The 16,770-nt window shown below is 43.0% G+C and overlaps 2 protein-coding genes across 3 annotated transcripts; one reads left to right on the top strand and one right to left on the bottom strand.

Annotated features, from left to right (window-relative positions):
• Window positions 1–1,440: 1,440 nt before the first annotated feature.
• Window positions 1,441–2,876, top strand: LOC137790165 (succinate receptor 1-like). Its single transcript, XM_068584148.1, has 3 exons — window positions 1,441–1,444; window positions 1,570–1,574; window positions 1,926–2,876. Exons 1-3 carry the CDS (start codon window positions 1,441–1,443, stop codon window positions 2,874–2,876), a joined length of 960 nt encoding a protein of 319 aa, XP_068440249.1.
• Window positions 2,877–5,466: 2,590 nt separating this feature from the next.
• Window positions 5,467–16,026, bottom strand: aadac (arylacetamide deacetylase). 2 transcript variants are annotated; one of them, XM_068585836.1, is made up of 6 exons: window positions 15,663–16,026; window positions 13,478–13,706; window positions 12,876–12,945; window positions 11,515–11,686; window positions 8,551–8,983; window positions 8,399–8,457 (listed from the first exon to the last, which is right to left on the bottom strand). In XM_068585836.1, coding segments are annotated over exons 1-6 (1,047 nt in total). In that variant the 5' UTR covers window positions 15,804–16,026; the 3' UTR covers window positions 8,399–8,455. The 2 variants fall into 2 exon arrangements, with proteins under 2 accessions (XP_068441936.1, XP_068441937.1); XM_068585835.1 differs by having other exon boundaries at window positions 5,467–8,983.
• Between the last annotated feature and the right edge of the window lie 744 nt (window positions 16,027–16,770).

Here is a 16,770-nt window from a genome sequence, read left to right as displayed (position 1 = left end):
GATACTCCGGATGCCAGCAGAATGTGACCTAACGGTGTCATCCCAGGCGGAGTTTTTTGAGGATATGTCCATTCTTCCAGCGAGATCACCGACTCCGCGGGGCAAGGTCTCTCACATGTCTCGCAGCGGTCGATCATGTGCTCCGTGAAGGCTGAGCGACACTGTGGGCTTTGTTGCCAAAACATACTGCAGGCTCCCGTTCAGAAGCAACACCATCAACACGTCTTATCTAACCAGGTGAAGGACGCTCGACACCAGAGGGAGAAAATAAAAGTCGACGTGGTGGGATTGTTTCGAGAACTGCCGTCGTTTTCCAAAGCAAAGTGAATTCATTCTGGTTTGGGTTTCACATTATTAACACGTATCGAATGACAAACATGGACATCGTAGTGCATGTTTTTAATCGCTCAAAGACTCCTTTCTCACTTGGAGAGGGGGATCAGGTTCCAGGAGATACCCGCTAGAGACGTGAGTGACAGTAGGAACAGATGAGTTAAGAAAGCTACGTCATTAACAGATTCCTCTGATAAACCAGTGGAGGTCTAGAAAGAGATTTTGATTAAATGGTGCACTACACCAGTTCATGAATGTTAGGCCAATTTCCAGGCTTTCTTTTCTTTCTGTCCAAGTCAAGATTTCTGTGTGATGAGAGAGCTGTTCATCATATTTAGTTTATTGGCTCCATTTTTTTCTGCACATTTAAATATCACTCAGTACAGATCTTTTCGATGCTAAGAAGTAACGTCCCTCTCCTTTTACTTTCTGAAGTGAAGCTGCAGGTAAAGATCCCGCAATACTGAACGATATCCAAGTCCAATTTAAACGTGTTTGTTAGCTCTATATACACAATGGTGCTCTGCTCAGCGCACCAGAGTCAGATACAATGCAACACTTCTCCTTTCTTGGACATATAAATGACAGTTTTATGACAATTGACAGTCGTAACACAAAATAATAAACATCTTTGAATGAAGTTTATTGTACATGCGTGTGTCTGCTTCAGGTTCCCAGCACCACAACACAGAGAGAGCAACACATTGTGGGTTAACCACCTCTGACTTTCCTCAAGAGCCTGCCAGCCAGAAATGAACTGCTGTACGAATGACCGATGATGAAAAACATCTGCTGATTTAAAACATTCTAACGTTTAATAGAAAATGATGTTACCGGAAAGTTTGAAAGTTTGTTGGCAAAATGTTTTCTGTGAGTGTTTGTGCAGTTTGCTTTGGACCAGAAGTCTTCGTCAGCTCTGAGGAAATTGTAAGTATATCCTTATATTAAGGGATAGAATATTCTGATCTTGCTCTTATCATGTTGCATGTTCATAGTTATGATCAAAATATGTTATAAAATTGATTTACTTTCGGAATTTCTTTCTTTTTTTTTTTTTTGGCGCTCACAGCGTTTAATAAATATCATCCAGTCACCAGACAGAGCATGATGGGTGAGCCGTTATTCAGTAACCTATCAAGTCATCTATGAGGTTTTATTTGGTTAATCATATTTCCATAAGTCATATGCAAATAGTTCTCTAACTGACTGTGTTTTCTCATCCGTGTCACATTGAAGGCAGCGTACCCTCAGACCTCAGTGTTTACTGTTTCTAGCGTACAGATAGTGGTTCGCGGCTCATGGTGGCACTCCCTGCTCACATTACCAGTCACCTCTAGAACTACAGCATGGTAAGTCATCCACCAACACCGCGATAACGTCGTCGTGAATGTGTTCAGCGCCGAATTTAAAATGAGATTTTATTGACTCTGTTGTTGAAACGTGACCTTGATTGAGGTGCATAGGTTTCTGTCGTTACACACTCGTGTGTTTCCTCTTCCCTTCCTTCCCTCTCACCTCCGTCCCGTCCTCTTTCCTTGACGTCGTCCCTTTTTTTCTCCTCGTTCTCTCCTCCCCTCCCCTCTTCTCTCCAGGTGCTCAAATGTACAGAGATTGACGACGTGCTGGAGAAGTACTACCTCTCACCATTTTACGGCATCGAGTTCTGCATTGGCTTCCCTGGCAACCTTTTGGTGATACTTGGCTACATATTTAGTTTGCCCAAGTGGCAGAGCTGCAATATCTACCTCTTCAGCCTGGCAGTCTCCGACCTCGTCTTCCTCTGCACGCTGCCACGCCTCTCATACCTCTATGCAAATGACCAATCGGAGACCAGTCCCTATGCTTGTGTTATCAACCGCTATGTCCTGCATGTCAATCTGTACTCATCCATCCTGTTCATGGTTTGGCTCAGCATGGACCGCTTCCTGCTCCTGAAACACCCATCACAGAACCACTGCCTGCTGAGGCCACGGACGGCCCTGATCGTGACCGCTCTGAGCTGGCTGGCGGTCAACGTGGAAGTTGCTCCGATGATATCCCTCATGGTCCAAGACCTTCGACGCGGAAATGGGAGTCGGTGCAAGGATTTTGCCAGCCTCAGAGGAGACATGAACACATTGGGCTACAGCCTGGGGCTCACCTTGACTGGTTACTTCCTCCCTCTGCTTGGACTTTGTGGTTTCTCCTACCAAATCGCACGTCTGCTCCGTGTCCAGGAAAAGGCGTTGCAACGCAAGGCGACGACGTACAAGCGGCCTCTCAGAGTCGCCGCGTCGGCCGCGGTCATGTTTCTGGTTCTCTACACTCCCTACCACATTCTGAGAAATGTCAGAATAGCATCTCGGCAGGCCTGGGCGGGGCTGCAACTGTGCACAAGGATGTACATAGAGGGGCTGTACATCGTGACCAGACCGCTGGCCTTCTTGCACAGTGTCATCAACCCCGTTTTCTACTTCCTCATGGGGGACAAGTTCAGAGAGCTCCTATTTGCTAAGCTCAGGAAGCTAGTCAGGAAAAGGCAGCAGCAGAGAGAATCAGCCTGACCCGATTCAACACAAGGTACCTCCGTATGAGACACACAGCCGTACTCAGCTTCATCTTCACCTGGATTTTGTTCAAGCTTTATGTTGAAATGAATATTACTGTTTTTATAGAAACTCTCAGTGCATGTCTGGAAGTACGGATGTGCAGATAGGCGGCTGTTTGTATTTGAAGTGTCGTACATTGGGTCCTTTTCAACTGAGTCATCAGCATGATTTTAATTTTGATTCCGAGAAGCTAATTGTTGTTTTAGACATCCAAGATTTACTGTGCAATTGTTTTGCTAGTTTCGGGCTGCTAATAGGTAAGAATTGATAAATAAATATTTGTATTTGGAGGGTGTGTATTCCGTATCCTATTACCATATAATACAGTGTGAATTGCTTTTTTTATTTGTATTCTTGTGTACTAATGCATTTGTAAGTGTCAGCCTACTTTGAGATCTTACACATCCACAAACTCTTAATAAAAATCAGTGTCAATAGTTGGAATCATCTGGAGATCTAAGCTCTCATGAGTCTGTGAGTTTTCATGCTTTTTAAGGCCCTGAAAGCCCAACAAACTGTGAAAAGCTCTCTGGTCTCGTCACACCATGATCGATTCCTCATTGTATCGACATATCTCTTGGCATGAAGAAGCAAAGAAAGAAGCGACAGTAAAATATTGGGCTGCGTTCTGTATGGCCGTGTCAAGTTTCCTAAAAACCAGAGCGGTTGTTTTAAGACAAAGTTAATGAGAAAATTCTGCATTAAAGTTCATTTGAGGATAATTGCAAAACCTAAAGCTCTATATTACATTTTGGGAAGCTAACTCAGAGCCAATGAGGGCATAACAGGACACTGGGTCTTACAACAGGTTGTTCGGTTGCTGTATTTGAAACTTGTGTTAAAGAAAGTACTTACTCTCAGCAGCGGTAATGTCGAGGTGAAGTTATTTGTCTGAGACTCAACATTAATGAAGAAAATAAATCAAACTCGACTCGCTTTGGCTTTAAATCTTTCAGTTTTTGACCTTTAAAAAAATGTAATTTGCTTTAAAGCCTTAAGGTAGAACAGTGTTGCACCAAACCTGAGAGAGAATCATGTAACACAAAGTGCGTACTTGCATTAGCAGTATGTGCACGCTTAGTCACATTCCTGTGTGAACGGTAAGCATGTGTGCACTTTCTACACTGTATGTTGGAATAATCCGTGCAAAACCACTATGCATTATTAACAGTTTCAAAGAATCCTCTGCCATAATCCATTTCACGTTACTGTTATTAGCCTGCATGTACACACATCTGCACACAAGACCGGCATACAGAAGCATACGAGCAGCCCAGTGGAGCACATTAACAGTCCAGTCCATCGCTCAGAGCCGAGGAGTGTGTTCCAATCATCCTTTTGTATAAATGCTTTGCTCACACTCATGCATCATCATCTTTGCCATCAAGAGAGAAAAAAAAACATGTTTTTTTCCCCCAAAACCTCTTGGATAGAAGGTATGTAGGTGTGTTGAGTGGTAGATGTGTGCAGTATGTTTGCAGATCAACTGTGCACTCTCCCACAGCTAGCTGATGCAACCTGGACTGCTTGACCTACAGGAAGTGGATTTGGTGTATCCGAGTGAGTCTGCATAGAATATAGCTTAACATCATAGCTTTGCATGTCTTGCCCTCTTTACGTGGCATGCAATTGCGTGCGCACACACACACAGAGTTTCAAATCAATCCACCTCTTTTAGTCACTAAACTGTCTGAAAACATGACAGAAAGAAATAATGCACCGTGATCAATAGTTTCAAGTCAATTTATTGACAGTTTACATTGCAATTAAAATGATGCAAATCAGACATTCATCAAGAGGAATTCCAAACAAAATCCATATTTACAGATGAGAATGTAGCAGTGTTTCTGCAAATGAGCAAAGTTTCTCTTAAACTTAGTCATACTTTAGTTCGTTACAAGTTACAACATACTTCATGTGATCGAGTATTTGCTTTGTGAAACATTGGTGACTTTCAGACGTTTTGTATCAGCTGTGACTCTTCTTGAACAGTGAAGCTTAAAGAACAGTGAGAAATTAAATAACATTCTTTCAAAGGATTACTTGTTGGTAACCTTTGCCTCCCTGTTGCCATTAAAACGGCCATCACATGTGCTGAGGAGTCACAGGTCGATGTCACCCACAGGCAGAGAGATGAAGCAGATGAAAGGAAGAGACAAGTGAATGCTTCTAAGCCACCTCACATGACTGTCGGCAACCACATGTGAGAGCAGAGCTTTAGGGACTAAAGTTGACTGAAGTTAAACCTACACAAATAGAAACAGGCATAAAGTCTTTGTGCCAGCAACCTGTTACATCATGAAACTGGCACTTGGTCTTACTCTGGCAACCTGTTTTACCAAAAAAAAAAAGAACTTTGTGGGACTGTAAGTATGAATGTATAGTGATTTTAGTGCCATCACTAAATCGTGGACCAAATGGACCGAACAAAAGGACCTGTAAATGTTTCTAATAAAATAATGAGAATAAGTGATAATCTCCACAGAACGTTGTTTCCACCCCCCCAACAGTCTTTTTAGATTCCCCCCACCCCCCGCTAGTCTGCAGGCGGAGTGAATCAGATTATTACGGCAACAGCTCAACTCACTTGAGTCGGTTGAGTCAAGCGTTTGCTGTGCACAGACAGTTTGAGAGAGAACACCGGTGTGAGAGCAATGTCAGCAGGGAGCGTGAAGCACGCGGGCCTACTTCCTGTTTCCTGAGTTGCACGACACACCTCGGTCATGTTTGAATTGACTCACGTTTGTGAGACAGCGTTTACCATTGTGAACATTATCGAGACCGAGTAGTGAACCAAGTTCAACGATGAGCGTCTAGATTCACACTCCTGGGAGGACAATCAGAGACACATTGCTCTCTCTAGCAGAGGAACACGTTAAAAAACAAACCAAAAAAAAACGGTTGGTTGAAGTTTTGTTTGTACCGAAGCTTTTATTTCTGTGCAAACAAGATTCGGTCAGGTTTTATTGTTCTTGAAATATAGGCTTAAAGTTCTTATAGATAGATATTTGTTTTCAAAATAACTGCCATAAACATTTAGTGTGTCTGTATGTTAAAATCTTTGTTTTCCATCCAAATTGAATACCTCTTGTTTAGACAGTCAAATGCACTAAATGCAAGGCTTTTTACCTTATTACCATATAGTCACGCTTTAAACAAAAGGGATACACACACACATGCACACCTAAACGTATTAATCTATAACAGGGAGACTTGAGATGTTCTGTTTCTTTGCCATATTTTATATTCAAAGCTCAATCACAAAATGTGTGCATGCAAGGTGTGAGTTTAGAAGTGTGTACATTGTTGAAGCATGATCTTTACTTATGGAATGTGCCTCATGAAAAGCCATTGGACATCTACAGAGAGATTATAAAATGGAAAGGTCTGTGACACAATCTGAACTAATACTTCTTACCGAAAAATATCAGAGAAAGACGAATCCAGCGAGAGATGGAAGAGTGAGAGTCAACAACTAACAAATCCTTCCAACAAGATCAGAATGTCCACAGAGAAACAGCCACAGATGCACCTTAAACAATACCATACCCACATGTAAATGAGTCATGTTTTTAGGCAAAATAAATGTAAATGACAGATTAAAATGATTTTAGAGAGAAATATCTTAAAGACCCAGACCTAAATTTAAATTAAAATCTTATCTAACATCACGGCTCTTCACAGTCTTCCTTGGTGCTTCATAAACTCAACTGCTGAACAGTGCATACATGTTTTAAGCTAGATTTAAAGGGTATAAACATTGGACGATGGATTATATTGATACCCATCAGTCACTGTTCATACCTGGTCACATGTAATCCTTTTCATTCAGTTCTGCTTCATCTTTTTACTCATTGTACTGCTCATCATATTAATTATTCATCCCCTTCATTTAGTTTATTTTAACATTTGTTCATACATGTTTTGTTTAGTGGTTTAGTATGTTGTTAGTCCAGTGGTTCTCAAACTGTGGGGCGTGACCCTCTAGTGGGGCGCGGAGGTATTACAGCTGGGGCGCGGGGGAGATGCAGATTCTTTTTTTCTCCTTCCTTTATTACTCCCACAGTGAGGGAATTAACCTCTACATTTTACCATCCTTAGTAATGAAGCAGCTTTGTGCTGCTGTGAAGCTCTGGGGCTTCAGTGCCTTGCTCAAGGGCACTTCAACATGAAACTATGGGGAGAAAACAGGGATCCAACCGGCTTCCTTGGTCATCTTTTTTGCCAAATATGAGGGTTTTTTTGCACAAACATAACTTTATTTGCATTGTTTTAACAAAGTGATTGCACATGTTAATAGTTCTTGTCAGATGGAGCGATCTGGTTTACTTCAACGGGATTTACATTTTCTTTAATCTATTAATTAAAAAAGCACGGATGGAGGAGTCTCAACAAGTTGGACCCTTTAGTTCCCGTGTTGTTGGGGCGGTGGGCCCGAACATTTTGCTTCCTCCAAAGTGGAGCGCGACAGAAAAAGTTTGAGAACCACCGAGTTAGTCCAATAAATATTTCCTTTATAAAGAACTTGATCATTTGATTAGTGTGTATATGAAACAATAGGTCCCTGTTTACTTTAAGAACTCTGTTGCAAACCCTGAGATTTGATTGATTTATATCAAATTTGGAAGTTTTCCCTATTTTTCCAAAATGGGGTGGTGTGCAAATTTATTTTAATTCTGGTAATTTATGGGTTCATAAATCATAATTTAATATTCATTATCATTCCATATTTTCATATACATTTATTAAAACGTATTAAATCTGCTTCGAATAAGCACCTCCCACTGTACCACAGTCACAACTGAGGGCTTGTTCTTGTGGAGAACAGTGATGCTGTAATTAATCACATCACTAGCCGATCTCTGATGCAATGCCAGAAAGCATTATGCAGGAATTCTGTTTTTTGCAAACACATTCAAACCATCTCAGGTTTCAGTATTAATTGCCCTCAATGTTAACTTTGGCTTAATCAGGTTTTAATTTAGTGAAAATCCTTTCCTCCTTTGCCAAGCCAAGGCCGGTTTGCCAGTTAAAAAACAAACGTGTAACTGTCCTCATAACGCTGACAAATGCGGTATTCACAGTTGGATTTCCTCCCTCAGGTCTCTGGGAAATATTACGTTTGTTGGAAAATGAACACAATACTGTACTACAACCAAGTAATATAAGAGTAATGCTGTGTGTCATATGTATTCTACTCACGCCATCTTATATGGACAAATCAACACTATTCTTTTGAAAAACCCCGTTTCCTTCTGGCATCTAATGTGGTCCATGAGGGGTAAACAGAAGAAGTTGATTATTTCTCAATCCATTTAAAAGAAAAAGAAAACTTGAACACCAGATGGGAAAGAAAAGCACTGAACCAAACACTGGTGCATCGTGTGGGAAAGTTGGAATGAATATGAATAGTCAAGAGTTGCATTTTTTTTTTTTTACAAGTTCTCCTCCAGCCATTTGATATAGTTGTTGATCATGCGACGTCCGATCAGGAAGTCAGTCGGCCACACGGTGAACATCAGCCCTCCGTGAAATCCTGTGTCATAGTGTTCATGTGTCACCTCAACACCAGCAGAACGCAGCCGCGCGACATACATGATGCCATCGTCTCGGAGAACATCATACTCACATGTCAGAACGTAGGCCTTGGGCAGAGAGCGTAAGGCAGAGTCTGGAACCAGCAGGGGGGAAGCCCTCGGGTCGGCCAGAGCTCGAGCGAGTCCATCCACGCCGACGCCTTCTTCGCCGATTCCCAGCGCCACGACGGGAGCACTGTAGTTGTATTTCTTATGATACGTTTCTGGCAGGATGGCGCTCCAGTTGACAAACTTCAGCAGGCTAGAAGACTCCGGGTTGTTGTGAGTGTTGGCCATCATGGCTCTGAAAAAGGCCTTGTCGCTGGTGAAGTACTCGCTCCAGAAACGGACCATGAGGGTGCGGGGCAGAATGGGCATGTCCTGATTTTGCTGATAGGACGGCGTGTTGAGATCCAGAGCCTGCAGGACAGGGTAGATGAGAGCTTGGGCCTTCAGATGGACCTGCTGGCCAGGCTCTCTTTGTAACTGTGAGGAGAGAGAGTGAGATATATACATAGGTACATAAAACAGCGTGCTCTAAATACATGTACGCGTCACGGTTGTTTCCAGGAATAATTGCATCACCCGCAGTGTTCTGCATGTGTTTGCCTCTTCACTGAGCTGTTGAGAACTCTTGACTCATGGATGTATAGCGAGAACACAGCTTGCCTCTAAAACCCAAACCCACTCAACCAGCCCATACTGCATGCCAAAAGAAACATTGCAAGTAAAACTGTGCCTCCACTGCCACATTAAAACAGGATGGAAACCATCCAGGAGTGTATCGCGCTCATCTGGAGCTGCCGACACGCAAGCGGTGTGTCGACAAGTGTGGTTTGAGTCCACCTGCCTGAGAGCGCCTCTAGCTGTCTTTATGGAAAACAATGCAAAGAGCAAATACACTGCCCGGCCAAAAAAAAAGTCGCCACCTGGATTTAACTACGACTACTACTGTAGCAGCCCATGGGGGCGGTGCTGTGATCGGGGGTTGCTGCAGTTGCTCAGGTCTAGGTTCAGCAACAACCAGGTTCAGCAACGACCAGGTTATTCTATCAATGGATTTTTTTCTTCCCTGATGGGACGGGCATATGACAATGCCATGATTCATGGGGCTCAGATTGTGAAAGAGTGATTCAGGGAGCATGAGGCATCATGTTCACACATGGAGTCCAGACCTGAACCCCAGTGAGAATGTTTAGGATGTGCTGGAGAAGCTTTGCGCAGCGGTCAGACTCTTCCATCATCAATACAAGATCTAGGTGAGAAATGAATGCAACACTGGATGGAATTCAATCTTGTGACATTGCAGAAGCTTATGGAAACAATGCCACAGCGAATGCAGTAACCACAGCTGAAGGCAGTCCAACCAAATATTAGTGTGTGACCTTTTTTTTTGGTGGAGACTTTTTTTTGGCCAGGCTGTGTATTTCAGGGAGAGTTGGTCCTGAAACCAGCAGGTAGCGGTTCATCCCTGTTGTCCCCGTAGTTTCATGTTGAAGTGTCCTTGAGCAAGAACCTGAAGCCACTGCAGCACACTGCTCATTAATTACTAAGAATCATGTACCTCTCTCTCTCTCTGACTCAATGCTGTAAAATGGCAGTCCGGGAATCAATGGATGACGTCAGGGTGAACTGCATGTCCCTTTCTTAAATACAGTCGGTGGGTGAATGATGGGCTCACCCTGATAACAGTGTGAACCAGTGAGTGCACAGCGTTTCTGCCTCGAGGCAAACAGATCGCTATCTCCCAGCCAGATGTCTCACTCATGAATACAACGCGTTGCCCAACATCTAGTGATCAGGTGACTTGACGTCGGCTCCAGAATCACATCTTCCTAGGAAGTGAAGCACTGAACGGGATAAGCTGCTCTCCATGGTGCAACATCACGAGTTATCCATGCAGATCCTGCGTAGGACATTGTGCACCTGTTGGCTGCGAGGAGATGCTTTTCTTTGAGTTGCTTCCAACCCCCTACAGCATTAAAGCTGTGTCAACTGGACTGCATGTAACAAGGCCCAGCACCCAGAACGAGCCATTTGATTCACAATGTAGTGGTTTGTTCCCAGTCACTGTCGTGAAATGGTTTCTTTTCCCTCTAGTTGTGTCTCGACGTACGTTTCTTACCTTGTGGTTCGTCAAACGTGACACTGCTTTCTACATCGTGACGTAAACGTGCCGAATATAAAGAGCACGAGAAGGAAACTTGTGCAAAGTTCTTTAAAGCCTTTACTAGCTCTTTGGGTAAATCTCACAGTTGCATTGTACGAGTTGGGAGAGCAACGTCTTCCTCCTGTAGTGCTGAGTCGGCTCATCTCGGCTCAGTGGATACGTGCAAACTTCAGTGTTTATCGCAATACTTTATTGTCACTATACTTGCATACAACAAAGCATAGTCTTGTCATTCCAAGTATTTGTACTGTGAGTGAAACTGTACTAAAGCGAGAGGATAGTTTAAGAGAAGTCGCAATAACATTAATCACTATTACGAAAGTAAATTCCAAAGAGATTAACTTAAGAGAGCTAAACGCCTCACCTTGTTAAGGTTTATTTCACATTCATTGTATCTGTTCAGGTACCCTGAAAATGACTTTTCTTTCTTTCATGTGCCACCATGGGTCTAGTGTGTGATTATAATCAGTATCCCGAAAACGTTTTACTCTTTTTTTGTTTTTTCTCTGACTGCAATTTGAAATTGCAAGTTTCCTAAAAATAATGAATGTCATGCTGTGGCATTCATACAGTACAAATAACTGTGAAAGTGCAGTACTTATAATCAAAGAAATCAACAAAAAAATGGATGAATTTTTTTGCTGAATAGTTGAAATACAGTCATACATGATCACTGGCCACATTACAACCAGGGAAGAGCACATGTTCTTCCCTTCAGAGCCACACAATGCTATTTATGAAACACTGGCTCATTAACACTGCATCATGGCACCTCTTCATACCGGTCTTTCTGGTTCCACATGTGAACCACAGAGCCGCCACGAGGAATGAAACACAGATTCAGTACCTGCTGCGACACGGCAGCGGCCAGGTTCCCTCCCGCGCTATCCCCCGACACCGCGATGCGTCCCGGGTCCACAGAGTACTGAGCCAGCACCCCCTTCTGGAGGAAGTGTTTGACCACCCGGTAGACGTCCTCATAAGGGACAGGGAAGTGGTGCGCAGGGGCCAGTCTGTACCTGGAGAAGCACAACGGTGCAGATTAAAGCAGAAGTATAAATAAACATGAACTTCGAAGGCCATATGTACAGGCAATATTTTGAGCCGTGGAAAATAAACTTTGAGACATTTTTAAAAAAAGGGAATAATCAGATGATCAGACGAAGGGCAAATTGACTTAAATAGTGCGTCCTCGCATTCACGAGCAGTTTAGCTTTCTCATTACATGTGTCCATATTTGGTAGAAGAAATACGTCAATACAAAATATGTTTTTGTTGCAGTTTTATCGAGAAAAAAAAAAAAACTTTTCAATTTGAATGCATCTTCGAGCATATGTGTATAATACACAAATGTAGTGACATAACTTTGTTTTCCCATAATCAAAGTACACTGGATGCATTAGTGTACTGTGTTTTAAACGTACAGAGTAACTAACTTATTGTCGTAATCGTTCCTCATAATCGTTCCTCATCATCTTGCTGACTTCAAGTGTTGCAACAACTGCAAATGTTCATTAAATCAGGTTCACATTTGCTAAAAGCTGTATGTTCTGAAGTGTGTTGTGATTTAATATAAAAGCCAAATGTGACACATGGCTGACTTTGGGATCGTAAAATGCTAGAATTACTCATTCAACCATCAACAACTTAGAGAAGGGAATTTGGATGAGGCAGAAGAGTGAAAATCCCCACCCACCAATACACAGGACCCCCCCCCCCCCCCCTCCACACACACACACACACACACACACACACACAAATATGCTGAGTCGACCAGCACAACCGCGTTATACATATTTAAAGAAAAAGAAAGTATCACTTGATGACTGTGTACTGGACTTTCAACCTAACTAAAGCTGACAAAAATATCGGTAAACAGTGAATGAGAGGATAGAGAGAGAGTATTGGCTAAAGAAAGTTACAGGACTGAGAGGCAGAGTTAGAGCAGTGTGTCGCTGTGACAGGCAGAGGCATGGCGAGACCCAAATGAAAACCTGTTAGCTTCACTCTACTGCATCCTCACTTCCATCTCGCCTGTGACTAATGAGGAAGGACAGGCTCATATGGCAACAGGAAATTTGTGTGAGTGGCTGAGAAAGAGTTTGGGGAACAGTATGAACTATGAATAATACAAATGAAACCGCAGTTTGTGCACTATATTACTTACAGTAGCTGCATATAACTGGCAATACAATATGAAATACTTACTCTACAGACAGAACCACCGCATCGAGCTCGGTGACGATTGTTCTGGCCAGGAGATCGTATGGACTCATCCCTGCACAGACACAGAACAGAGACTTTAAAAGCAGCACAAACCATCACACGCACTGATATCCATTCATTGCCCACACGTGGCATGCAGGTTACGCTGCAGTGATAGTGATAGATCGGCTTCCTGGCAAGATCCGTGTCACTGTAAACGTTACAGCCGTTCAACAGATTGCAACAACAGCATGAGATGTGTCAAACGGCATGCACACCCATGTCTTTATGTTGTGGATTAGCAAGAGTAACCACCCTCTGAGGTTCCCACCGCTCCAGCAGACGGTGCGTTATTTCCTCTGGAAACTTGGAAAGCGTTGTGCCTCGTGTAGTTTGTTCAGGATATATAATCACATTAGCCGTCACAGAGAGTCAACGTAAAGCTGCGAAGTCATTTGTCACATCAACTTTAGGATACTCCCGAAAATATAATAATCGCGTTGCTGTGTGATGTCAATACAAGAACGTGTTATGCATTCATCCATCTTCCGCGCAGTCATAATTCTGTGTGATAAAGGAGCAGAGAGGCCGGCCTATCAACTTACGGGAGCTTCCCAGACACCATCCTCCTCCGTGCAGGTAGATGACGGCTCTTCTGAGCTCAGCGTCACCGCCGCTGTGCTTTGGCTGGTACAGCACCACCTCCACGCCATCAAACGTCTCCTCCGTCACCTTGATGTGCTCGTCAGACACAGGCACTACCTTTTCAGCCAGAGTGATGAAGTACATAACCCCCATGTAGTCCTTCAGCCCCAGTAATTCACTGAGGTCTGCCTGGAAAGTGACGCAGAGAGACAGCATGAGGCACTGAGAGACACATTAGACAACATCAAACCCAAGCCATCGGTGTTACGTCTGATACTTACAGTAAAGCTATTTATCCCAAGTAACCGTTGATTATGACCAAAGCTCATAATATTCAAGGCACAAAGGGTAAAGATGCTTAACTGGCCATATTACAGAGTGTGAGAGGGAGACTATAGTCATGGGAGTGTTGCCTGGTAAAATGTCAGCAGCCCACTACAGTTTTCTTTTTTTTAAGTCAAAACTACATGATAAGTTATAAAAGCATGACTCATATTCCATTATGTCTGATGAGGCTTTTATTGTGTGGCTTTTATGAGGCTAATCAGCTGATGCTCTTCTACTGTGACCACATCCCACTCAGAGAGGCATCCACTGCGAGCTGTGCATACAGTGAAGCACAGCTATAAATTGAGAAAACAATCTCTCTCCATGCCACGGGTCATTTGGGAAAGTTTGTAACGGAAAGAGATGGAAGTCACTCACTATCGTACTGTGCTCTAAAAGTAACACTGAGTCACAACACAATTCAAATAATCCGTGATCAGGAAATCAGTCATTTGGCCTCTGTGCATTTCTTTGTAAACGTTGCTTTGATGTCATATACGGCAGATCTTTAGCCAAGAAACTGCCATATATTAATATTATTTTCCACTTTCGCAGAGATGGTTTTTACCAAATTGTATATAATATGTTTGTGAGCAATGCCACTGTTGTTTTTCATGAACAAAAAAATGTGATTACTTTCTAAAACTCCCAACTGCCTTTTCACAGTCAGGGCTATGAAAATGATTAGCGAGAACATTGTTTTGATGCATTGCATCAAGCTCTGCAGGGCTCCATAACACAACAGCCATAACCCGAAGGGAAATCAGGAAAAATAGTATGTGTTCGCTCCATAGGGAAAAAATGAGAACATGACTCAATCTGTTGGAAAATAGTAAAAACAACACAAGTGTGAAGTCAGTGCACTAGAACGAAAGCCTGCTATAATAATATGCACGATGTTATGCTGTTATAGCCGTGGGATCAAATCATTGTGATTATAATGGGTTTCAATAGGGACAGGCTTGGCTTTACAGGTCTGTGTGTCTATATTTTGGCCAAACTTTTTCTTTATTTACTGAGGTTGTACTTCCAATATTCATTTTCAGAAAGAAAACACAAAACACAGCTTTGCTCAAATGTGTACTGTATGCATTAATACAGTCAAAATACAAGGGCATAAATATAGCTGCAACATTGCATGCTGAAATACAACCGTTGATCGTGATGCAATCTAATAATTAAAATAGAATTGACTTCAATAGTGTTATATAAATAACAATGTCCTGTATTATTAAAAGCAGTTGTCTGCTCTGGCTTAATTCTGCACTCTGTGGAAAATATTTATTTACACGTAATCAAACTACTGTAACCTCTTTCTAGTTGCTGTAAATACTATACTTTAGAGATACAAAGGTGGGCCAAAACTCATGGTGACACTAATGTTACAGCCATGCAATACTTACTAATATAGTATGCTAAACATAGTCATATGGGATGCAGTAAAGCTAACTGTCATAAACAGAGGGGAGTTTACTTAGTAGGATCTATTATTAGAACAGGTGAGCAGGACTATACAACACATGGATTAGCGTCTGACATAATCTGGTGTAACAAGCATTTATATCCACATCAGCAAAATACAATAAACGTTTAACCTGTCACCTAGAGAGAGAACTAACTAAACCAAGACGAGTTGCTTGTGTATGGTTTGGCATAAGGCTGAATGACTTAATCATGGATTCAACTGAAATAAGACACAAGTGTACATCCACACACAGTGCTAGATAGCTTTTTCCTGGAGGGATTCATGCCCAAAGTAAATAGTAAGCTACCAGTCGAAGATCGCCTGCACATAGAAAACACTGTGTTTTTCCTTACCAGGTGGCTGAGACTTCTGAAGAAAGAGTTGGTCAGCATGAGTTTCCATCTCTCCTCTATTTCCTCAGGAATGGGCTCATAAATATAATAAGCGGTGAAAGAGCAGAGAGCGACGATTAAAACGATGCTTCCAAACCTCATTTTACAACGCGCGTGCCCAGCAGCTGACTGCAGGGTGCAAACACAGACGGGCTGTTAACTGCGCGTGTTGGTCACTCCAGTGCGCGACAAAGCTTACGCTCGGAATTAATGTTGGATCCAGCCCCAGCTAAATATGACAGCACGTGTTTAGTGTCATTTGATGGATGTCGGCGTGCATGTTCGGAGCGGTTTCCTCGCTGCTCGCGCGCGTTCCGTAATGCATGACGTCCGTCTCGTGAAGTCCGTATAATTAAATCAAGTGTTCTAGTGATATGGAGCCCGGGAGCGCGCCCCCGGTGTGCTCACGAGGCAGAACCGTCCCACCTCGGCCTGCACGGCGAATGTGTCAGGTGCCTCCCTCACCGTGTTGCAGCCCACAGCTCACACGGGACCCGCTGCTCAACTTTAAAACTACCACGACGCAACTTAATAATCGAGGTTTTGTTCAAACAGTTGCGCGTGCGTCCAACTTTGTTTAACCCCCCCCCCCAATGTTTTCACGGGAAATACATGTGAAAACTGGTACAGATTACTGTAGATCTGGTGCAGATTTATGATGCACAAGCGTCAGCATGTGGTTCTCGGGATCGGGAATACATTGTGTGCAGAGGGCTGTGGTTGGATCCTGAAACTGATATGTGGGCCGCAGGAGAAAGAAGTGTCTGGAGTGCAGACAGCTATACGGTTGCAAGGCAGCCTAAGCTAATTATATGATCGTGACAGAGCCAGATGAGGTCTCGTTTCCCGGCAGGACTGACTGTCAAAGCAAAATGACTCTCAGGGACTCACTGCTTAAAGGGATCCTGCAGGAGCAGCTCACGTCGTGCTGCGGGAGTTTGGCAAAAACGCTGAAAGTTCATGAGAGTATTTTGTCTGTCATGGGGTGTCTTCACAGAGAGAACCCACATGCCAGTGCAAAGTGCAAAATGGACTTCACAAAGTGAACTCACAACAGGGAAACTGCTTC

The sequence above is a fragment of the Clinocottus analis genome, unplaced genomic scaffold (genome assembly GCF_023055335.1).
Source record: "Clinocottus analis isolate CAN_PGR_092001 unplaced genomic scaffold, fCliAna1.0.p SCAF_2, whole genome shotgun sequence".
NCBI lineage: Eukaryota > Metazoa > Chordata > Actinopteri > Perciformes > Cottidae > Clinocottus > Clinocottus analis.
The sequence above is the reverse complement of the archived record's forward strand: the minus strand, read 5'-3'. Positions and strand labels throughout refer to the sequence as shown.